Source organism: Schistocerca nitens, chromosome 1 (assembly GCF_023898315.1).
Source record: "Schistocerca nitens isolate TAMUIC-IGC-003100 chromosome 1, iqSchNite1.1, whole genome shotgun sequence".
Lineage (NCBI taxonomy): Eukaryota > Metazoa > Arthropoda > Insecta > Orthoptera > Acrididae > Schistocerca > Schistocerca nitens.
In genome coordinates, this window is record NC_064614.1 from 555,091,476 (window position 1) to 555,117,599 (window position 26,124).

The 26,124-nt window shown below is 41.6% G+C and overlaps 1 protein-coding gene across 2 annotated transcripts in view; it reads left to right on the top strand.

The window, feature by feature from the left end:
- The window catches only part of LOC126254472 (follistatin-related protein 5-like), a 572,842-nt gene that overhangs the window by 496,262 nt on the left and 50,456 nt on the right, over window positions 1-26,124 (top strand). For both annotated transcript variants that reach the window (XM_049955314.1, XM_049955315.1), the window contains exon 10: window positions 22,724-22,928. In XM_049955314.1, coding sequence (XP_049811271.1) covers window positions 22,724-22,928 — 205 coding nt within the window. The remainder of the gene's footprint in view (window positions 1-22,723; window positions 22,929-26,124) is intronic.

The following is a 26,124-nucleotide window of genomic DNA, read 5'->3' on the forward strand; positions in this document are numbered from 1 at the left end:
TTACTCTAGTGAAATTTAATTAAAATAAACCTTTCAATGAAAGAAAGTATTTCCCTTTTTTAAACGTAATAATCTTCATCTTGCCGAGAAGCGGCCAATGTCTGAACTTAACTGAATGTTCTTAGTTTTTACCTTCATACGACATAAATTAATATATTCACTTTCTTTTTCTTAATAATTATGATGCGAGTCCTTTAAAGAGTCCATTGATGACAGAACGCAATGAAATTATTCCTACGCAAGATGTCTGCCAAGAATGGTCGATTGTTCGGCCGTTCTTGTTAATTATCCAGGGTACTGAAAACCTCACAAATTTACTTCTGCATGAAGGTCACTTGGCATATGAAAGAAAAATGCACGATCATCATAAATTATCATATATTACTTAAAATTTACAACTTACAGTGCAAAATGGCCGCCGTAGCATGCTTTAGCTTCGAGACTAGAACGACAGTCAGTAATAACGCTGGTCTTCTCTAGTTCCTTATAGTTATCTTACAGAGCCTGTTTGTACCATTATTATTTCATTTCATAACAAATTACCGTTATGCCAGCTAATTACACGCGCATTTTCAGAGATTCTTACAATTTTCGTTTTACTTATTTTGTGTCTCACTTGTCGTCGCACGATTAAATATATTTAATATTTTATGCCGTGTATTGGTACAATGGGTTCTTGGTAGGCAACTTCCTTTGTAGATTGACTGAGTTTTCGCCGTACCCTACGAATGAACCAAACTCTACCACCTTCTTTACCCACAAATGAGCCTATGTGATGGTTCCATATCATCTCCTCGTAAAATATGATACCCAGGCGTTTTGTATGAGTTGACTAACTGCGGCCGACCGGAGTGGCCGTGCGGTTCTAGGCGCTACAGTCTGGAGCCGAGCGACCGTTACGGTCGCAGGTTCGAATCCTGCCTCGGGCATGGATGTGTGTGATGTCCTTAGGTTAGTTAGGTTTAAGTAGTTCTAAGTTCTATGGGACTGATGACCTCAGAAGTTAAGTCCCATAGTGCTCAGAGCCAATTTTTTGACTAACTACGGTTATGACTCATTATTCACATTTTAGTCATGGGCTACTCATGAAATGGGACCTTTCAGAGTGCGACTTAACCAAAACCAAACATGTGAAAGAACTGGGACAAGGTTTTAAGAACACATCATCACCATTTGTCACATTTTATTACCATTTAGAAAACACTATATATACTAAGAGAAACAATTTCTGAGATCAGCAACAAATACATTAAACGAAGGGTGCAACATTTTGGATACTAACAACAGTTATAAAACGAAACAGGGCCTTTTATCAAATTATAACTGTTTATAGAGAAGCTCATAAAACTGGAAACCTCTAATGTCAAATTACGAGTAAACTTTATTATAATTTAAATCACAGACTATACATACTAACAATGCGGACAGCTTGGGAGAAGAGTAAAAGGCGCAAATAAGTCAAATACAATTTTCCGTAACCTTTCAGAAGAACATTACAAACATGCCCCACTAGGCTGACTCAACATTTAAACTACCATGAAACTAAGACGCAACGGCCTGAATTTAAGAAAGTAATAAATATGAAATGTCAGAACCAGTCGCTGCCTCTGTACCGCGCCGAAGCTAACCTTAGAATTCAATGTGTGAAAAAACAAGTTTAATATTTGGCGCTGCAGCCTTTTCTTTCTCCTTTAAAAAAAATGTCAGTATCAAGGAAGTTTACCCCGCCTCGTAAGACCTGCCACAGTTAACAACGCACGACCAGAATGTGTGGCAGAGATAAATCCCTTAAGCACACGGTCTAAGCCGTGCAATGCAGATTATTTCCTCTTACAATATTTGTAACACCAAGCACAATGGACACACTCATGTTCAGAAAGAACACAACACTTTGAACGACTAGAGATCGGACGTTCTTATTCACAGGACATGTACGTTATCATGTTCTGCGGAAATGATTACTATTTCAGTCACCTCGGTTCAGCATGTGACCTGTTGCCTAGTAGACACAGGGTCCGTCATGGATTCTGATAATTTATTCCACGAGTGATGATATCGTTGCGTATAAGGCACGAATGGCCATCCGTGCTGCATTCACGTGGGTCGAAGACTCATCTGTGGTGGTTGTCATCGATCACAGCGCTGCACCATATCGCACACAGTTTTGAGTGGCGTCAGATCTGGTGATCTGTCGGGCCAGGGAAAAGGACTGCTACCCTGTGACGCCACGAAGACAGGCGTTTGTGCAGCGGTATGTGTTCGTACACTGTCGTGCTGCAAAATGTCATCTGGGGCGATGTGCGGAAAGGGTATGGCTACAGGTCGCAGGAACGATTTGAAGTGGAATGATCATATAAAATTAATTGTTGGTAAGGCGGGTACCAGGTTGAGATTCATTGGGAGAGTGCTTAGAAAATGTAGTCTATCAACAAAGGAGGTGGCTTACAAAACACTCGTTCGACCTATAGTTGAGTATTGCTCATCAGTGTGGGATCCGTACCAGATCGGGTTGACGGAGGAGGTAGAGAAGATCCAAAGAAGAGCGGCGCGTTTCGTCACAGGGTTATTTGGTAACCGTGATAGCATTACGGAGATGTTTAATAAACTCAAGTGGCAGACTCTGCAAGAGAGGTGCTCTGCATCGCGGTGTAGCTTGCTCGCCAGGTTTCGAGAGGGTGCGTTTCTGGATGAGGTATCGAATATATTGCTTCCCCCTACTTATACCTCCCGAGGAGATCACGAATGTAAAATTAGAGAGATTAGAGCGCGCACGGAGGCTTTCAGACAGTCGTTCTTCCCGCGAATCATACGCGACTGGAACAGGAAAGGGAGGTAATGACAGTGGCACGTAAAGTGCCCTCCGCCACACACCGTTGGGTGGCTTGCGGAGTATAAATGTAGATGTAGATGTAGATGTCTTCACGCAGGTCACAATGGTCACAGTGCCATGGACATGCACCACCTGTGATTCGTGATCGTACCTAAGAGCATGGACACCATAACGCCTTGATTGGCGCTGTAAGTCTTGCGTGAATGCACTCACCGTGATGCCGCTGTCCCTGCCTGCAGCGAACCAAAATGCGGCCATCATTTTCAAACAAATAGAACCTGGAACCTGGGTTCGTCCAAAAACACCGTATGATGCCAGTCCTGTCCCCAGTGACGTCATTCCATACACCATTGCCGTCTAGCGTGTTTCTGCACATTCCTCGAAGGTAGGTGGAGAAGTGGACGACGTGCACGTAACCCATGCCATAAGAAACGGCGACGGTCTGTCATCCATGATAGTGAACGATATGATCCACTGTTCCAGTATTCCACCAGAGCCGAGGAGGATAATGATCGGTCCTGCAATGTCATTCGGATGAGGTATCGATCTTCTCAACGGGGGAGGGGGGGGGGGGGGCTATATGGTGCGACCTGACCCATCTCGTCGTGTTATACGTCCTTCTGTGAACCATTCTGCACACACTCGTTGTACTGCCGAAACACTTCATCCGGCAGGAGCAGCAAATTCCCGCATGGACGCATCACATTCTTTCATGCTAATAATGCGCTCTCTTTCAGACTCACTGATTTGATGGTACGGTTAGCACTTACGTCTGCGATGCATCCTGCGTGTCTGTTCAACTCACACTGATTCAGTACCTTTGGATCATAGCGACAAAGAGAGCCGCAGGCACATTTTACCGGTTGGTAAAGTGCTGCCAAAGCAGATTTATTAAACACAACCTTCCGAAATGCCTTCAAAAGAGAAGACGAAGTAGATATTCCAGAATTCGAATCGAGAACAGCTGCCAACATGAGTAACGTAGAAGTAACTATCCTCGCAGTAGTGAAGCAACTCAAATCCCATAATAAAAGCAAGTCTTCTGGTCCAGACTGTATACCAATTAGGTTCCTTTCGGAGTATGCTGATGCATTAGCTCCACACTTAACAATCATTTACAACCGTTCGCTCGATGAAAGATCCTTACCCAAAGACTGGAAAGTTCCACAGGTCACAGCAATATTCAAGAAATGTAGTAGGAGTAATCCACTAAATTACAGACCCATACCGTTAACGTCGATATGCAGCAGGATTTTAGAACATATATTGTGTTCAAACATTATGAATCACCTCGAAGGAAACGGTCTATTGACACACAGTCAACATGGGTTTAGAAATCATTGTTCCTGTGAAACAGGCAGGCATATAGCACATCAATTCTTTCAAGTAATAAATATAAAGGGAATCGAACCTGCAACATATCAAAGATAGCCAGTAATCAATGTTCTCAATATCAAGGCAGGTCAAGACTTTTTCCATTCACAAAAACTGCAAGCCAGCGTAAATATCAGTATATACCACAGTAACTGATAGTTAACCAGGTGAATGCAACTCGGATTCAGGTGACTGAAAGCGTAGGGGAGTTATGTAAGAATTTTACGAAAGAGGATCAGGTAGTGATAGTGGTTGGAGCAGGGAACAGTATCGATAGGGACGGGGAATATGATGTCAGTGGTGACTTGGTTAAGATAGCTACTCAAACTGGTGGCACTAATGTGCATTTCGTGCAACTGTTTCAGCGTCATGATCGGCCTCACCTTAATGCGGCTGTTAGGCGCGTTAATGTTGGGCTGGGGAGGGCGCTGATGGCGGAGGGCATGGATCACATCTCAGAGGTGCCAGTTGGGTCTATCAGTAGATGGGGTTTCACTAGGCATGGCCTGCATCTCAATAGGTATGGGAAGGGAGGCTGGCTAAGCTTATAGGTGACAGTGTAGTGGGTGGTGGTGGTAGTGGTGGTGTCACTCATGGAAAAAATCCTGTAGTAGTTGGTGTTAGAGCTGCACCTTTTTTAGACTGAAGTCAGCTGATAGGTATACCTGCTTAAAGGAAGTGCCTCTAACTAAGGGCTCACCTCCAGAGGATGTAATGTTTCCAAGTAGAGAAGGAATTAGCATATTTCATCAAAATATGAGGTATTAGATATAAAGTTAGTGAACTGCTAATAGATGTTAACTCCGAAATTATTGGTATATCAGAGCACCACTTAAATAATTTGATAATTCAGAGGCTTCCTTTACCAGGCTACAGATTAGCTGGCTGTTTCTCAAGGAGTTCCTTGCGGGGTGGGGGAGTGGCTCTGTACGTAAAAAACAGTATTTCATTTGAGTACATAGACTATTACGACACTGCACTGAACAGATATTTGAAAGTTGTGCAGCATTAGTTGAATTTAGTGAAACTAAACTTCTAATTGCAGTTGTTTATAGATCCCCTAACTCCGACTTCAGAGCATTTTTGCTTAAGATAGAGAGGGTTCTTGATTCACTTTGTAGGAAGTACGAGAAAGTAGTTATATGTCGTGACTTCAATATTAATTTTGTATATGATTGTGCAAGAAAAAGGATGTTGGTAGATCTCCTAAATTCATATTATCTGATGCAAACTGTGTTTTTCTCAACTAGGGTGCAGGGGAACAGTAGCACAGTCATAGACAATATTTTTATTCATTCTTCATTACTAGATGGGCATTCTCTTAGTAAAAGGGTCAATGGCATTTCAGATCATGATGCACAAATTTTAACATTAAAAGGTTTTTGTACTCAAACCAACGTCGTATTTAATTACAATCTACGTAGGAAAGTTAATCCAACAGCAATAGAGAGTTTTTCAAAACCTGTCAAGGAACAAGAGTGGCAAGATGTTTATAGTGCCGATAATATAGATGATAAATACAATGCTTTCCATAACACATTTCTCATGCTCTTTGAGAGTTGCTTTCCATTAGAACATTCTAAACGGGGTCAGCCCGGTTGGCTGACTAGTGGGATAAGGATATCATGTAGAACAAAGCGGGAATTATATCAAAATGTTAGAAGTAGTCACAATCAAGCTACGGTAGTCCATTACAAACAGTATTGTAAGGTGCTTAAAAATGTTATTAGCAAGGCAAAAAGTTTGTGGTATGCAAATAGAATACCTAATTCACAGGATGAAATTAAAGCCATATGGTCAGTTGTGAAGGAAGTGTCTGGTCAGCAGCACAAAGTTGATGACATAAAGTCAGTACGCAGCAATAATATTTCTGTTACTGATAAATCAGATATACGTACAGTATTTAACAACCATTTTCTGAACATTGCTGGTGAATTAAATACAAATTTAGTTTCTACAGGAAATCATATAAATTTCTTAGCAAATGCATTTCCGAGATTGACGTCTGAAATATTCCTCTGTGATACAGACAAGAGGGAGATTGAGTCAATAATTAAATCACTGAAGACTAAGGACTCTCATGGTTATGATGGAGTGTCTAGTAGAATATTAAAGTACTGTGCTGCACATGTTAGCCCTGTATTTAGCCATATTTGTAATTTTTCCTTTAGGAATGGTCAGTTTCCTGAGCGATTAAAGTTCTCAGTAATAAAGCTGCTTTATAAAAAGTGAGAAAGGGATAATGCAGATAATTTTAGACCTATTTCTATGCCATCAGTGTACGCAAAAGTTATCGAAAAGGCTGTGTATGTAAGGTTAATTGATCATTTTATATCACACGATTTGCTATCAAATGTACAGTTCGGCTTTAGAAGTCGTTTGACAACTGAAAATGCTATATTCTCTTTTTTCTGTGAGGTACTGGATGGGCTAAACAAAAAGTTTCGAACGCTTGGCGTATTTTTTGATTTAACAAATGCATTTGACTGTGTTGATCTCACAATATTGCTCCATAAGTTGGATCATTATGGAATAAGGGGAGTAGCTCACAATTGGTTCACCTCTTACTTTAGCAACAGGCAGCAAAAGGTCATTATTCACAATGTTGATGACAGCTGTGATCTGAGTGGGGTGCTGTCAAGTGTGGTGTGCCCCAGGGATCAGTGTTGGGGCCGCTCCTGTTCCTTATTTATATAAATGATATGCCCTCTAGTATTATGGGTAACTCTAAAATATTTCTGTTTGCTGATGACACTGGCTTGGTAGTAAAGGATGTTGTGTACAACATGGCTCGGTTTCAAGTAGTGCAGTACATGACCTCAGTTCGTGGCTTGCAGAAAATAAACTAACGTTAAATCACAGTAAGACTCAGTTTTTACAGTTTCTAACACACAATTCAACAAAACCTGACGTTTTAATCTCACAGAACGGGCATATGATTAGTGAAACTGAACAGTTCAAATTCCTTGGTGTTCAGATAGATATTAAGCTGTCGTGGAAAGCCCACGTTCTGGATCTTGTTCAAAGACTTAATACTGCCATTTTCACTATTCGAACGGTATCGAAAGTGAGTGATACTTCGACACGTAAATTAGTGTACTTTGCTTATTTTCATTCACTTATGTCGTATGGTACTATGTTTTGGGGTAACTCTTCCCATTCTAGAAGGATAGTTTTGGCTCAGGAACGAGCGGTTCGGGCAATAAGTGGTGTAAGTTCACGAACCTTTTGTCGACCTCTGTTCACGAGTCTGGGTATTTTGACATTGGCCTCTCAATATGTATATTCCTTATTGTCGTTTCTTGTTACCAATATTAGTTTATTTCCAACAATAAGCAGCTTTCACTCGTTTAATACTCGGCAGAAATCAAACCTCCATTTGGATCGGACTTCCTTAACTCTTGTGCAAAAAGGTGTGCAGTATACTGCTGCATCCAATTTGAATAAGCTGCCACTCGAATTCAAAAATCTTAGCAGTAATCCACGCGCTTTCAAATCGAAACTGAAGAGTTCCCTCATGGGTCACTCCGCCTATTCTGTCGAGGAGTTCCTTGAAAAATTAAGCTGATTCTCACTGTATTGCTGATAGCGTTTGCTTAAACTTATGCACTGATTTTCTTCCAGGTTCATGAACATTTATTTTTATCTGTTATTACTTTTATGTTGTAAGTTCATGTACTGACTCGTTCCATGACCTTGGAGATTTGCTCCTCAATATGGTCCTACGGAACTTGACATGTAAATAAATAAATAAAAAATAAAAAAATATCAAGCAGAAATGTCAGCGCTCAAACAGACCCTCTGTATGCTTTAAAACAGGAACACAGTCTCTCGGTGGACTCAATAGAGCTCGCTGCCATCCAAGACGGAACTCAGCAAATAGGATAGTACCTTTTGACACGAACAGCAAGAGCAACCCAGGATCGCTTCAGTCACCACAAGAGCACACACTTCCATCGTACACGCCCAGTAGGATAGCGACGTCCGATATAGTCTTTCAGAGCGTAAACTTAAGGTCAGAAGCCACATCAGTAGCTGGCCCACAGATCAACCACTCTTTCCGGCAGCGATCTCATAAATCGCGGACGTGTAAATACTGCCAACTTAGGTCATATGTTGGATCAGTGTCAGCCATAGACAACACCTAAGAATTTACAATATTCTGTTTCTTTTATTGGTTTGCGCTCTTGTATTATGTTTAGTGATGTGGTCAGGTCCAGTACAGAGATGCATATATTGTGTTTTATTTTAACTGCTTGACAATATATCTGCAGAGAACTGCTTATTTCTAGAAAATTTTGTTTATATTTTCAAGCGTATATATTTATTCGGTAGGCTTGTTTATAATACTTGCGTTGTCAGCACAGAGAACTGTTTCTCCTTCTTGGGTATATGATGGCAAACCATTTGAAGAGTAAAAATGAAAAACGTTGTAAGTGCCATTTTTACACCAAACGCATTTCAGTGCTGTTGTGTTGCTGGTACTCTGTCGAATGTCCCTAGACATGATCCAGGTCCCAAACCGTGGAAACATGCGTTAGCTGGTGGCGCATGGTCATTGTGCCAATCTGTGTTTCACTCTGGAGTTCCAAAATGTAAAAGCTATGAAAAGGTGTTTTCGTTGTCTGAATTTCTACTAGCTAAACACCTAATGTTGCATTTCTGTATTATCACGAAAAACACATAGAGCCTCATTACTAACGGCACTTGGAACAAAATCTGTCTTCCTGTAACTTTTCGAAAACTGACATTTTTGAGACCGTGAGTGTGTACAAAGTACAAGCTGATCTTGCAAAGAAGAAAACAGCAACTGGACACTGTTAATAAAGCTGCTCATTTGCACTAATAGCGGCGTTACCGATTTTGAACCGATGGGTTCATCTTCAGACGGCCGTTGATGTTAATATTACATTTCCTCTTGCTAAACAACACTCAACTAATGTAAGCATGAACAAATGTAATATAAATATGAACAGTCTTTTGAAGAAGAACCTGTCTGTAAGAAACAGGTAGCGATGCTGTTCGTGTAATTAAAGTGCGTTAGTTGTTTTGGTGGTTGTTTTGTCCTTTGCGAGAATCAACTTGTAAAAACTTCTTTAGTGGCATCATCATTCGAAATGAAATATTTGTTTTGATTATTTTTTGCGGTGAGGCAGTGAGCAGCATATTTCTGTGGTATGAGAATACCTTCTAAAATTCTTGGATATAAATCATTCATGTACAAACAGGGATACCATGATGTCGTATTTGGCAGTAACCTGTAATGATTATTCAACATCTGTAGAGATTTCGTTACGTACACAGCATTCTTTTAGTTTGACAGCAAGGAAATTATTTAACGGCAGGATCTCTAAGAGAATACTGTGAACTGGATAATCAAATACACTACTGGCCATTAAAATTGCTACATCACGAAGATGACGTGCTACAGACGCGAAATTTAACCGACAGGAAGAAGATGCTGTGATATGCAAATGATTGCCTTTTCAGAGCATTCATACAAGGTTAGCGCCGGTGGCCACACCTACAACGTGCTGACATGAGGAAAGTTTCCAACCTATTTCTCATACACAAACAGCAGCTGACCGTCGTTGCCTGGTGAAACGTTGTTGTGATGCCTCGTGTAAGGAGGAGAAATGCGTACCATCACGTTTCCGACTTTGATAAAGGTCAGATTGTAGCCTATCGAGATTGCGGTTTATGCTATCGCGACATTGCTGCTCGTGTTGGTCGAGATCCAATACTGTTAGCAGAATATGGAATCGATGGGTTCAGGAGGGTAGTACGGAACGCCGTGCTGGATCCCAACGGCATCGTATCACTAGCAATCGAGATGACAGGCATCTTATCCGCATGGCTGTAACGGATCGTGCAGCCACATCTCGATTTCTGAGTCAACAGATGGGGACGTTTGCAAAGCAACAACCATCTACACGAACAGTTCGACGACGTTTGCAGCAGCATGGACTATCAGCTCGGAGACCATGGCTGCGGTTACCCTTGACGCTGCATCACAGACAGGGGCGCCTGCGATGTTGTACTCAACGACGAACCTGGGTGCACGAATGGCAAAACGTCATCTTTTCGGATGAATTCAGGTTCTGTTTACAGCATCATGATGGTCGCATCCGTGTTTGGCGACAACGCGGTGAACGCACATTGGGAGCGTGTATTCGTCATCGCCATACTGGCGTATCACCCGGCGTGATGGTATGGGGTGCCATTGGTTACACGTCTCGGTCACCTCTTATTGGCATTGACGGGACTTTGAACAGTGGACGTTACATTTCAGATGTGTTACGACCCGTGGCTCTACCCTTCATTCGATCCCTGCGAAACCCTACATTTCAGCAGGATAATGCGCGACCGCATGTTGCAGGTCCTGTACGGGCGTTTCTGGATATAGAAAATGTTCGACTGCTGCCCTGGCCAGCACATTCTCCGGATCTCTGACCAACTGAAAACGTCTGGTCAATGGTGGCCGAGCAACTGGCTCGTCACAATACGCCAGTCACTACTCTTGATGAACTGTGGTATCGTGTTGAAGCTGCATGGGCGACTGTACGTGTACGCGCCATCCAAGCTCTGTTTTACTCAATGCCCAGGCGTATGAAGGCGTTATTACGGCCAGAGGTGGTTGTTCCGGGTACTGATTTCTCAGGATGTATTGAAACGTCCCCTTTGAACAATTTTACACGACTGTGCTTAAACTGACACACAATATTTTTTAGCGCAACGCAAACTGACTTTCCACACACAATATTTTGTTAACGCAACGCAATCTGACTTTCAAAATTCTCTACAAGAGAATGGCCCTGACTAACATTAAACTATACGTCTCACAAATCACTTACCTCACCAAAAATCTTCGCTGCTCAAGCTACTGCAATACAGCGAGCGCCACTACTGCCAGCTAAATAAAAGATTCAAACTATGGAAGGCACTAACTACTGATAGGGATAGTTAGCAAATGAAAGATATTAATAGAGAACAAACAATGTATTTACCTTGATATCATGACAAATTACAAAACTCCGCCATCTCTCTCCCCACATCCACCACTGCTGGCGGCTCACCTCCAACTGCCCAGCGCTACGCGCTGTTCACAGCCAGCTGCCTAACACTACAATGGTTGAGTATTACAACAATGCAAAGCAGCCACAGACTGCACACGGCACAGCCGGTGATTTTCATACTGAGGTGGCGTTATCAATAAAAAAACCTAAACAGCCTACTTACATAGCCCCCATGCTCCCCACAAAAAAAATTTTACAAATTGGGTTGGGCAGTGCCCAATACAGATTTGAAAAAATTTTTCATAATTACAATAACTAAGAAATCAAATGCACACACTTATTGATACAATGTTGGTCAAAAGCTAAAATTTTCTCACAGTCCATAAAGACAGTCCTGATCATTCATCACATTGCAGTGTTTTTCTCAAAGTCTGAGCAGTAAAAGAAAATGCACATAGACGTAGTGGATTTCCATGCAGTCTTGAAGAAGTATCGTTGTCCTTCCAACGGAAAGACAGTGCTGACTCTTGACATGCTGACAGGTAATGGGCCACAACAGAGCAAACCCACAGCGAGGTCAGTCGAAGTTTTGAAGAGTATTGATGGGTAGGTCATCACAGAGCAGACCCACTGTAGTCCTGGTAGAGATTACGGTATTGGTGGGCCACCAGAGGTGCAGACCCACTGCAGTCCTTGTAGAAATAATGGTATTGGTGAGTCATCAAAGGTGCAGACCCACTGTAGTCCTTGTAGAGACGGCCAGCAGCCATCTGTTGCGACTGTGCAGGTGCACAATCACCATCGAAGAGTCTTGCGGATAATGTAGCAAGTCCATAACCACCACTTGTGCACTCACAAAGTTTTTGGAATTGTCCTCAGAACCAGCAATGCTGTTATCCAGTCCCTTGCTGAATTATTAACACACGTGCAAACACTAACAGTCCCTACTTCTCACATATTGTCCATATACTATGACCAATAGAAACGTGTGCAGTGAAATGTAACTTACAAGTTACTTAATTTGATGACCTGGTGTCAATTACAATTTTATAACATAAGAACACAATAACAAAGGTACAAAACACATCATTCAAGAACATAACAATACAAATAACAGTTGCGGTAATAGGGGCTTTACAAAAGAATAGAAATAAACATATACATCAGTGTTACAGGAATTATGACATAATTTCATACATAAAAGATCAGAATAACTTTTGAAACATCAACTTCACATCTAAGCATTAACACAGAACAGATAAATGTCTAATCATCTTTACAAAGTAAATAACATATTATCAATGCAAATTATATTTGAGGATCACAGTATTCCTCATCATAGTGAATGTAGCTTAGTATTAGAAGAAGAAAAAATTCTATGAAACTACACAAAGACAGGAAGTACACAAATATACAAGGGAACACAAACACATAGTGGGATAACACAAGGAAAGGACAGGGTTTCTTTTACTGCAGTATGTTGCAAACAAAAACTTTCTTTACTTTTCGGAGATCTCCCTTCGTTCCTCACTATTTCCAAAAAGTCCTATCTATACCTCCTTCCTGTATTCTATTCATATTTCTTTCAAAATAATTATTTCTCAGTGCAAAATACTCATTTTTGCCATATCTGTTTCTTGTGGCTTCTCAATGCATTTCTTCCAATTCATCATAGTTAGTTTCTTATATAGTCTACCCCCTCTTAAGCTAACTTATATCTACTGAGCTCAGATGCTAAACTAAGGGACGAGGCAATGCAGCATCACATAAAACAATTAATATAAACAGCAATAAAAAAAAAACGCAGATTTGCGAAGCAAGCAGCCTTAAGAAATTAGCAAAGCAATTGTAATATTACAACTAATCTAAGGCAATGTGCAGCAAACAATAACAAGAAATCATTAGTAAAACTGGCTGAACAGCGTAATACAAAATCAAATTCAATAACACTATGCCTGGCAAACAGCAGCAACTTATACCTAAACATGACATAGCTCAAGCAGAAAAAATAGTACACTAATGATAACAATGCAGATAAGGGAAATGTAGGTTCACATCTTAGTGTCTACGTAATTAAAGTGGTGCACCACAAAAACTAATTCTAGAAAAGATTACTAAGTACTAGAAAAGAAAATTATGTATGCAGTTCCTGTGAAGGTAAATGCTCTTTTTTTTTTGTGCTCCCTCATTTTTGTAAAAAAATTATTATTTACTCGATCTGTAGACAGAAAATATTTATATTAGTACATCTACAAAATTTTATTTGAACCAATGCTGCAGTGCAGCTAGAAACTAGATATCAAATGAAATAAGCAATTACGCAAACCAAAGCATAAAAATATCATTCAATAGTCATGAGGTATTTCATAAGTTAGTAGAAAAATATCTCATCTAGAAAGACAGTAGTCATAATCAGGTGTGCAGATGTAAAAAATATTTCTCGTCATTTGATTAGGCATTTCTGTAAATATCATAAATTAAAAGCTCCACAGTGTCAACATATGTTTTCAAGTTCGACCGTGTCGTTTTTTGCGATGCTTTCTACAAAGGAAGGGTAATGGCCTCCCTTTTTTTTTTTTTACCTGTGCCGCTGAAAAAGGGGCTCGCAATAATGGCCCTTTTTTTTTTTTTGTTTTGGGCGTCTGACACAGCTGTGTGCCCGCGACGCATTACGTGCAGGTGGTCACTTAACTTTCGTACGGAAATATTTACGACAGCAGTTTCCGCTACAATGGCAGTCTTAAATAAAAATATTTCACAGGTCAAGAATTAGCGTTGCAAATCTGTAAAAACAAAATCCTATAAATATAAGTGTCCAAAAAAAATATTCGTCAGCATTGTGATACATTCACGCATTTACACACATTTCATAATTCTAAAAGTACGATTCTCGGTTTCCAACATACGTCTTCACAAGGCAGAGTTCCTAACCGCTACTCAGTACTCCTTACCTTATTACACATATATATATTCGTCGACGCTTCTTTAATAATTCATCATATGAAATACGTAGCATAATCAAATTCCTCATATAGCATCAGCTTCTTGACCATAAACATACCTCAGCAGCATAATACACATCGTCGTCGTAAAAATATCATAACATCTCAGTCAATTCTCAAAATCGTCGTAGCTTCCTCCAATAATTTCAAAACCTAAAAAAATTCTCTGCTCATTTCAATAGTGTCATCTACCTCAAACGTACTTTAAAAATCATGATCTCATACCAAATACATCATTCAAAGCTCTCATAGTATCACAATGGTTCCGAAAAAATATGAACAGTTTACAAAGTACAGACAAAATACAGTTTCATAAGTGTGAAGTTATCCAACTGTGTAATTACGTAAACATCTGTCACTGATGTAGTAAAATAAATGTTTGTCTCTCTCAGGTAAATAATCAGATAGCTGTGTAATTCTGTGTTAGAGAAATATGGTACCGATGTGTAAAGTTGTATAAGCAAATACCATATTAGCTAGGGTTCCTTGTGGTTGCCACACACATGGTACACAAAGTAAGCGTGTACCCCCCTGAGGATAAATGTAATTATACCCTCAGGTGTTACAAATTACAGCAATGGAATGAAATGTATCTCGGAAAACTTTCTTTGTAATTCAAAAATCTTTAAAAATAAATGTTTTAAGTACAAAATTAATCACTGAAATACGTGTCCTGTAGCGCTAAACTGTACGTCATGTTGTAAGATAATCTCTGTGGAAGTCTTGTAGTTATCGTCCTCCGAAAGCTAAGTTCTGCAGAAGTCAATGTACTTACCTGATGATAGACAAAAGTGAAATGCTTTGCGTATAGATATCTTAGTTATTACGCTTATTGTTGTGATGAAGAAAGTACTGTGCTGTAACGTATTGTTGTGCTACGGAAAAGGCTGCCTCATTGTTGCTATACCACAAAAGTTACTACTAAAACATGTTTTACTTTCCAGAAGAATTCAGAAAAACTGTGCAGATATAAAACAGAAACACTGCAAAAGCAACAAGGTGAATTGTGTCACACATTAGTAGCGTCGTGATATAGTCGTGTAGCTGTCAAATAAACTAACCACTGTGTCACCTGGTATCTCTCAGAAAGCACCTTGAATCCATAATGTATTTGCAAGTAAACCAAAATGCTGCATTAAAAAAAGCAGATTATCTTTCAATAAATGGTTTTACATGTGAAATGTGGTGTAAACCTTTACTCTTCCTAGTACGCAGAGTTTCAACTTCAACGCAATTATCATGTGGTATACGTCGGATTCTGTAAGGTCCATTGTAAACTAGAAAGAATTTGTGACTCAAGTGTTTCTTCTTATGTGACAATGAATGAGCTTTAATGAGAACTTTCTGACCAATATACAATTTCTTTGCGTTTGCTTTTCCGTGTAGTTTTCTCCTTTTGTCTGCTGCAGATCTTATATTTTTAAGAGCCAAATCAATTATGTCTTTGTGTCGAAGTTTACGTGTGTTCGGGAAAGGTACAAGCTCTCTGATTCTGTTCGGTGGTTTTTCATTCTTCAGCACAAGAGTAGGTGGTAAAGCAGTGGAGTCATGAGGCATTTCATTCAGCACGTTTTGAAATAAGTGTAAATATCTGTCCCAATGCTGATGCTTTCTGTGAGAATAAAGTCTGCAAAGCTTATTGATTTCTTTCATAATCCGTTCGGCGGGGTTACAATGTGGTGAATACAATGAAATAAAAACAGGTTTGATTTTATGGTTGCGAAGCATGCGAGACCAAACAGCAGATCTGAATTGCGGTCCGTTATCTGAAATGACTTTAGCAACGTGGCCAACTTCACGTAAGAAATTTTTAACAAAGGCGTTGGATACAGATCGTCCAGTGGCTTTACGTAACGGAGTGAAAGAAACAAATTTGGAAGTAAGTTCAACAGCGACTAGAACGTACGAAAATCCATTCGATGTTCTGACAAGGGGTCCCAATAGATCAACTGCAGCAAATTCTTTTAATTTAGAAGGAATAATAGGAAACAACGGAGCACGATGTGAGACAGTAGATGGTTTCGCCTTTTGACAAAGTTTACAAATAGACAAGACTCTTCGAATTCTCTTTTCCATATTGTTAAAATAACAAGTCGTTCGAAGAATATGATAACATTTTCGTGGACCAAAATGTGCGTAGCTGAAATGAATGTACCAAATGAGCTTATTAACAAAATCGTCAGGAATGCAAAGTACCCATAGCTTGTCATCAACAGTGCAGCGTTTGAACAGTATGTTGTTTCTAACCAGATAATAATGCCGAATCTGTGTGTGTGTCTTTTCATGCCATTTGCTTTTGATGTCTTTCCAAATCGGATCTTTATCTTGTTCATGAGCAATGTCCTTTAAAGATGTGGTGATGAAGTTTTCAAAGGCGACTTTCTGAATGTAAAGAATACTGAAATTTTTCTCGAGGTTGCCTTCTGTGTTACTTTTCTCAAGCCCAGCCGGTGCGCGTGACAGTGCGTCCGCAACAATGTTCTCCTTGCCGGGAATGTAGACTATTGTGAAGCGGAATTCTTGCAGAAACAATGCCCAACGTTTTAACCTGTCATGATTTAATTTTGAAGACATAAGAAATTGTAATGCACGATGATCACTGTATACTTTTACGTGCTTACCAGAAAGAATGAAACGGAATTTGTTAAATGCCCAAACGATAGCTAAAGCTTCTAATTCAGTAACGGAATAATTTTTTTCAGATTTTGTTAGCACTCGGCTAGCAAAAGCAATGGTTTTCTGAACAGTAGTGTCATTTTCTGTGGCTTCTTGAAATAAATGGGCACCAAGACCGACTTTAGAAGAATCCGTGCTAAGGCAGAAATCTTGTGACAGATCTGGATGAGCTAGAATTGGCGCGTTAAGTAGCGATTCTTTCAAAGAATTGAATTCCAACTGTGCTTCTTCGTCCCAGTTCCAAATAGTATTTTTTCCAGTGAGAGAACAAAGTTTTGGTGTAACAAGGATTTGCATATTCAGAAAACGACGGTAAAAATTTACGAGACCTAGAAAACTGCGGACTTGTCTTTTTGTGGATGGAACTGGAATGGCTCTGATTGCTTCTAATTTTTCAGGATCCGGCTGAATGCCTTCAGAAGAAATAATATGTCCCAAAAACCTCACCTTTGACCTACCGAATTCAGACTTTTCCAAGTTAACTGTAATTCCAGATTCTGCAAAAATACGTAACAAACTGTTGAGGATGCGATTATGTTGTTCCCATGAAGCTTCTGCTATTAGAATATCGTCCACATATAAGGTGATGTGACGTTTTAAGAACTCAGGTAATATGGAATTTAGCCCGCGAATGAATGCTGCTGAAGAAATGTTCAAACCAAAAGGAAGTTTCCGAAACTGATAACAAACGCCGAAACAAAGGAAAGCTGTGTATTTTCTACATTCTGGATGAAGTTCGATCTGATAAAAGCTGGATCTGAGATCAATGGAAGACAACACATTTACACCATTGAAATTTTGAAGAAGTTCTTCCAACGTTTGCGGCCTGTCTGTTTCAGGAATAATGATAGTATTAATTTGTCTCGAATCTAAGACAAGCCTGATTGATCCATTTTTCTTCTCAACAACATGTAATGGATTGTTGTATGAGCTTACTGCAGGCTCAATAATGCCCTCGTCAAGCATAGATTGTATTTCTGTTCTAACACGGTCCCTATAATGCGCCGGAATTACGTATGGTCTAACACAAAATTTAGTATGCTCACGAACACGAAATTGGTATTGAAATCCCTTGATGGTTCCTGTTTTATGAGTAAAAACTGTGGAATGTGCTTGTAAAATCTCAAAAAGGTCCTGCCTATCAGTGTCATTACAATTCTCAATTGTTTGAATTTTATTCTGAATTAACTCATAAGTATCAAATGCGCCGTCGATATCACCCCTGTCAGTACTTGCAGAGTGATTGTTAGTGTCAAGTTCCGTCGAAAATTCCGAACTGTTGTCTAACAGGAGGTAAAGCCGATTAATTTCTTCGTCATGGTTTGAGAGCCAATCTTCAAAATTCAAAGCTACTGACTTACCTTCTTTTTCTAAACTTATTTCAGCATCGTGAAAGCTTAAGATTGCTTTGTATTTATTCAAAAAATCTACTCCCAGTATAATTTCCGTCGACAATAATGGAACAATAAGAAAGTTCATAGAGAAGCTGTGGCTTTGACAAAAGAATTCTAAGTAGGTTTGTTGGCGTACATCTACACTTTTTCCAAAGATTGCACCTTGCAATTTAATCTTACGTAACGGAAGTGTGGGGCAATCGTTCGATATGTTGCATTTTCTAAAAGCTGTTTCACTAATTACTGAAATGGGACTGCCAGAGTCAAGTACTGCCGTAAATTTTACGTCATTTACTGTAATGTGAATCACAGGATATGCAATGTTGTTATGTTTTACGTCGTGTTCTTGGAGTAAGATGTCCCTAATGTCTTCCATTTTTACGTAATTACTTGCTACGGCAGCTGCGTCGTTAGTGTCACACGTGCGTTTCGTGGCTGCCAGCTGTATGAGTCACTGCCTATTGTCTCTTTGTTGGCGCGCGTCGTTATTGGGGTTTGGAGACCTAATTTCTACAAATTCACCGTGACGAGACGGCCCTGCCCTGTTTAAATCCCGCCAGTTCTGATGCAATTCAGGTCTGTCGTTACGATCACATCGTCTGTCGTCATGTTGGTAGTTTCTGTGGTTTCTTTCTTGTCGGTTAAGTGGTGGAGAATTTCTCCCTGAATCGTAACTGCGCGCTGGACCGTTGCGTCTAAAGTTATTCTGTCCCTCGTAATAATAATTGTTTTGGTTCCCATATTGTCTGTTTCTCTGATTGTCTCTGTGATAGTCATTACCGCGGAGAGGTGATCTTTCCCTGTAATTATTATTACTCTGCCAACGGTTGTTATACGGGTGGTGTCTGTTTCGGTCACGATTTGTGTTGTGAGAATAGCCTTGTCGCGTCCAGTTATTATTTCTTTCATCGCGGAATTGCGACGGATGTGATCTGTAATTGTTGTGCTCGTGCGTTCCGCGATTGTCAGTGTCAATTTCCAGTTCTTGTAAGAGTCCTTGAAATGCTTCAATGTCGTCTTTGCAACGTCCTGCCAAAATAATATGTCGCAAATGTTCAGGCAGTTTGATTAAGCAAATGCGGATGAGTTCTGAGGGGCTGTATGGGTTTGACAGGTACTGATTCTTGTGCAACATGTCTTCAAAATATTTCACAAGACTGGAGAATTCAGATTGTTCGAAATGTTTCATCATTATGATGCCATGTTTTACTCGGTCTTGTGTGGCTTGAGACCAATATGCTGAGAGGAAGGCATGGTAAAATTCTCCTTCACTATGACAATCGTGAATGACCGAACGCATTCTTACAGCTGGTTCATTCTCTAAATAGCCACACATAAATTCTAATCTGTGTTCTAATGACCAGTTGGGGGGAAAACAAAGAGAGAATTGATGGAGCCACGCTTGTGGATGAATGTCGTTGGCAGAATTTTTAAACGTTTTGAATTTACGTGTAGTAATGAACAGCTTATAGTCAAAGTCATCATGTCGGCGAGTCGCATATCGGTCATTGTTACGTCGTGTCGGCGGTTCCATCTGAAAATTCGGTGTGCCTTGCCAATTTCTTTTATAATTTCCGAAGTGTCCTGTGTTATTATTTTGTGGTTGTTCCGTATTTCTATGTCCCTCTTCCTGTATTGGAGCACGAGTGTCCTCTGAAATATGTAATTCTTGTATTACTTGTGCCAAATGATCTTGTACTTCGCGGATTTCTCTTTGGTGTTGCGTATTAATTTGATTTTGGTTTTGTTTGAATTTTCTAATTTGTTCATACTCTTCTGTGTCAGTGAAGGCTACAGGTCTTGTGTCATTCAGATCATCATCTACCTTTGTAGATAAGTTAGTGACCTGATCCGAAAGTTCGCCTACTTTCTCCGATAGTGTACACATTTCCTCAGTGTGTTTTTCTGAACCAAGTTTCAGAGTGTCCATTTGTGTTGAAATCGAATCTACTGTGTCCTTCAAGTTTTCCTGAGTTTTTGCAAGTTGCATAACCGAATCGGTAGATGCAACTGAGTCAATTTTAGCTTGCAAAGTCTCATGATTTTCATGAACAATAATTTGCAGTTCTTTTATGGCTGCTTCGTGATTCTGTAATGCATTTTCATGCCGCGAAAAAATAGGTTGAAAATGCTCACAAATTTGTGTTTTTACGTCATTACAGACTTTTTGACATTTCGATTCGATGTTATGTAACTCAGTAGTTAAATCCTCACGTGTTTGTTCAAGCTTTTGCTCCAATGAGTCTAACTTTTGAAGATTTTGTTCCATTGCGTCTAACTTTTGAAGATTTTGTTCCATTGTGTCTAACTTTTGAAGATTTTGTTCCATTGTGTCTAACTTTTGAAGATTTTGTTCCATTATGTCTAATTTTTCAAGCTTTTGCTGTGTTTGTCTCTGATTTTGTTCCATATGTCTCTGATTTTGTTCCATTTGTTGCATTAATTGCAATAATAATGTATTAGTGTCTGGAATCTGTTTCTCTATGCTTTTTGGCAGTGCATTTTCACCGACAACATTCACATTTTGACAAGCAGAAAATGTGTCTTGACTCATTTGAGAAAACGGTGATGACCCAGAACCTGAATCTACAGTATTTGCGAAATCGTGTCGTGTCATTTCGACTTCCTGAGGCGAGCTATTGCCGACCGATCGATCGATAATGCTTCCCTCTTTACTAATTGTTTCACTGTCCACGCCATTGTTTGAAACCCGCTCCATTTCCCTATGTGCAATTACCAAATTACTACTATTAACATTAGTTAATTCATTATTCTGCGGCGCTAACATACTGCTTTCGTCTTCGCTGTCATTTCTCAATTTACTTTGGAGCCTAGTGTTACGTTTTTCACACGCCATTATTGTCACAGTGTTTCACACGACAACACAGAAAAACACAATTTCAAGAGCAAAAATAAGAGAACACATTAACATAACACTGAAAATAATATCTAGTTAATTGCAGCTGCGAAATACTTGGTGCAAATCTACATGCATGCCACAACTGTTTTACTGTACAACAATGAAAAAACTACAACTACAATGGAAATTCTCTACAATTACGCGCTAGCAATAAACAAAATCTACACTAATTACACAAACTACAAGAAAAAAAATCAGAAGATTCCAGTGAGGTATCCTCGGCTAAGGGTCGACATATGAAACGTCCCCTTTGAACAATTTTACACGACTGTGCTTAAACTGACACACAATATTTTTTAGCGCAACGCAAACTGACTTTCCACACACAATATTTTGTTAACGCAACGCAATCTGACTTTCAAAATTCTCTACAAGAGAATGGCCCTGACTAACATTAAACTATACGTCTCACAAATCACTTACCTCACCAAAAATCTTCGCTGCTCAAGCTACTGCAATACAGCGAGCGCCACTACTGCCAGCTAAATAAAAGATTCAAACTATGGAAGGCACTAACTACTGATAGGGATAGTTAGCAAATGAAAGATATTAATAGAGAACAAACAATGTATTTACCTTGATATCATGACAAATTACAAAACTCCGCCATCTCTCTCCCCACATCCACCACTGCTGGCGGCTCACCTCCAACTGCCCAGCGCTACGCGCTGTTCACAGCCAGCTGCCTAACACTACAATGGTTGAGTATTACAACAATGCAAAGCAGCCACAGACTGCACACGGCACAGCCGGTGATTTTCATACTGAGGTGGCGTTATCAATAAAAAAACCTAAACAGCCTACTTACAGTATGCACCCAAATTGCGTGAAAATGTAATCACATGTCAGTTCTGGTATAATACATTTGTCCAATGAATACCCTTTTATCATCTGCATTTATTCTTGGTGTAGCAATTTTAATGCCAGCAGTGTAATGTTGAAAGGTCACCTAAAATACGTGTTGGCAATATTCCGGCGTTTAAATTTTGTACAATCTGTTATATGAATTCAAAGATAGCGTGTCCCGTGTAGAAATGCTTCTGAAATACGAACTGAGACTGAGTACGGATCTTATTGTGGCAGAAGTCTTTAATGGTTCCTGGGCACATAACATTTTCCAGAACTTCGAGAAGGAGGTAAGTAGGGAGAGTGCTTGCTGTGGACTGACGTCTTGATTGGTGTCTTGCTGTCTTTCTTGTGAAGGCGTCTGACAACGGTATATTTCAGTCTCTCTGAAAATATCCCCCTTGATATTCATATGCTGCATATGTGACTGAGTACGTTGCAAATATGTGAAGAACAGGAGTTTAAGAAATTAGCTGTAAATCGTGAAGCTCGTGAGGGTTTCACTTTGGAGAGAGTTAATTTTGTTCCAGGTTTCTTTGACAGAGGACGAATTAACTGTGATTTGCCTACATTTACGCGGCACTGCCTTGTTGCATGTGGTGCACTGATTGATCCCTTTAACTGCAGTAGGCGTTGTGTGTGAGTGTACTGGTCGGTGTCGGCAGGTGGAGTGGCTGAAGAACGACGAGCCGCTGCCTGGTGAGGGCGCGCCGGGCCGCGACCGCTACGAGGTGGTGGGCAACGGCACAGAGCTCACGCTCAAGCGGCTCGCCTACGCCGACACCGGCGCCTACATGTGCCAGGCCAGCAACGTGGGCGGCCTCACCAGGGACATCTCGTCGCTCGTCGTCCAGGACGAGCCCACGCCCAGTGAGTGGCCCTCCCCAGCACCCTGATAATACACTCTGTCCCAAAAACTTTCATCCACTTTTCGAAGACTCACTGGAGTTAGCAATTCTGGGTGATTTTAATTCAGTCACCGAAACTAAATGTTAACTTTTACACCTGTCTCACCTTGCCGTTTCGTGTGGTTGCCGGTAGGTGTCCCCCTAGTGCAGCTCACTTGCTCGCTCGTTCAAAATGGTTCAAATGGCTCTGAGCACTATGGGACTCAACATCTTAGGTCATAAGTCCCCTAGAACTTAGAACTACTTAAACCTAACTAACCTAAGGACAACACACACACCCATGCCCGAGGCAGGATTCGAACCTGCGACCGTAGCAGTCCCGCGGTTCCGGACTGCAGCGCCAGAACCGCTAGACCACCGCGGCCGGCTCGCTCGTTCGACGTGGTGGTAAAACAGAAACAAAACGTGCTTTGTGGTCTCCGTTCCAACAGATAAAATTCGGTTACAACTGTTCTACATGATTTTCTTTGAGAATGCTGCATGGCGCCGCTTGCAGCTCACTGAAACGGTCAACGGCGTGAGCAGTTGTAAGACATTTATTTACTTACTGCTTCCCCTAGCCCCACTCTCTGTATTTATATAACGGATCATGTTTCCTTTGACGGATTGAAAAATTGTGTCTCAGTATAGTAATAGAAATAACGCACTGAAGAGCCAAAGAAACTGGTACACCTGCCTAATACCGCGCAAAGAGACCCCTCGATCACGAAGAATTGAAGCAACACGACGTGGCATGGACTCGAATAATGTCTGAAGTAGTGCTGGACGGGATTGATATCATGAATCCTCCAGGGCTGTCCATAAATCCGCAAGAGTATGAGGGTGTGAAGATCTCTTCTGAACAGCACTTTGGAAGATATCCCAGATATGCTCAATAAAGTTCTTGTCTTGGGAGTATGACGGCCAGTGGAAGTGTTTGTCCGAGGCTCGTGGTCGTGCGGAAGCGTTCTCGCTTCCCACGCCCGGGTTCCCGGGTTCGATTCCCGGCGGGGTCAGGGATTTTCTCTGCCTCGTGATCACTGGGTGTTGTGTGATGTCCTTAGGTTAGTTAGGTTTAAGTAGTTCTAAGTTTAGGGGACTGATGACCATAGATCCATAGATGTTAAGTCCCATAGTGCTCAGTGCCATTCGAACCTTTTTTTTTTAAGTGTTTAAAATCATAAGAGTGTTTCTGGAGCCAATTCTGGACCTGTGGGGTGTCGCATTGTTCTGTTGGGATTGCCAAGTCCGTCGGAATGTACAATGCACATGAATGGATACAGGTGATCAGACAGGATGCTTATGTACGTGTCACCTACACTCCTGGAAATGGAAAAAAGAACACATTGACACCGGTGCGTCAGACCCACCATACTTGCTCCGGACACTGCGAGAGGGCTGTACAAGCAATGATCACACGCACGGCACAGCGGACACACCAGGAACCGCGGTGTTGGCCGTCGAATGGCGCTAGCTGCGCAGCATTTGTGCACCGCCGCCGTCAGTGTCAGCCAGTTTGCCGTGGCATACGGAGCTCCATCGCAGTCTTTAACACTGGTAGCATGCCGCGACAGCGTGGACGTGAACCGTATGTGCAGTTGACGGACTTTGAGCGAGGGCGTATAGTGGGCATGCGGGAGGCCGGGTGGACGTACCGCCGAATTGCTCAACACGTGGGGCGTGAGGTCTCCACAGTACATCGATGTTGTCGCCAGTGGTCGGCGGAAGGTGCACGTGCCCGTCGACCTGGGACCGGACCGCAGCGACGCACGGATGCATGCCAAGACCGTAGGATCCTACGCAGTGCCGTAGGGGACCGCACCGCCACTTCCCAGCAAATTAGGGACACTGTTGCTCCTGGGGTATCGGCGAGGACCATTCGCAACCGTCTCCATGAAGCTGGGCTACGGTCCCGCACACCGTTAGGCCGTCTTCCGCTCACGCCCCAACATCGTGCAGCCCGCCTCCAGTGGTGTCGCGACAGGCGTGAATGGAGGGACGAATGGAGACGTGTCGTCTTCAGCGATGAGAGTCGCTTCTGCCTTGGTGCCAATGATGGTCGTATGCGTGTTTGGCGCCGTGCAGGTGAGCGCCACAATCAGGACTGCATACGACCGAGGCACACAGGGCCAACACCCGGCATCATGGTGTGGGGAGCGATCTCCTACACTGGCCGTACACCACTGGTGATCGTCGAGGGGACACTGAATAGTGCACGGTACATCCAAACCGTCATCGAACCCATCGTTCTACCATTCCTAGACCGGCAAGGGAACTTGCTGTTCCAACAGGACAATGCACGTCCGCGTGTATCCCGTGCCACCCAACGTGCTTTAGAAGGTGTAAGTCAACTACCCTGGCCAGCAAGATCTCCGGATCTGTCCCCCATTGAGCATGTTTGGGACTGGATGAAGCGTCGTCTCACGCGGTCTGCACGTCCAGTACGAACGCTGGTCCAACTGAGGCGCCAGGTGGAAATGGCATGGCAAGCCGTTCCACAGGACTACATCCAGCATCTCTACGATCGTCTCCATGGGAGAATAGCAGCCTGCATTGCTGCGAAAGGTGGATATACACTGTACTAGTGCCGACATTGTGCATGCTCTGTTGCCTGTGTCTATGTGCCTGTGGTTCTGTCAGTGTGATCATGTGATGTATCTGACCCCAGGAATGTGTCAATAAAGTTTCCCCTTCCTGGGACAATGAATTCACGGTGTTCTTATTTCAATTTCCAGGAGTGTATTAGAGTCGTATCTAGACGTATCAGGGGTCCCATGTCACTCAAACTGTACACTCCCCACACCACAACAGAGCCTCCACCAGTCCCCTGCTGACATTCGGGGTCCATGTATTCATGATGTTATCTCCACACCCGTACACATCCATCCACTAGATACAATTTGAAACGAGACACGTCCGACCAGGCAACATATTTTCAGTCATCAACAGTCAAATTTCGATGCTGAGGGGCCCAGGCGAGGCGTAAGGCTTTGTGTCGTGTACTCATTAAGAATACATGAATGGGCCTACGGGTCCGAAAGCCCATACCAATTATGTTTCGTTGAATTGTTGGCACGCTGACACTTGTTGATGGCCCAGCGCTGAAACCTGCAGCAATTTGCGGAAAGGTTGCACCTCTGTGACGTTGACATTTCTGGAAATTTGTGGTAAGGTCTTAT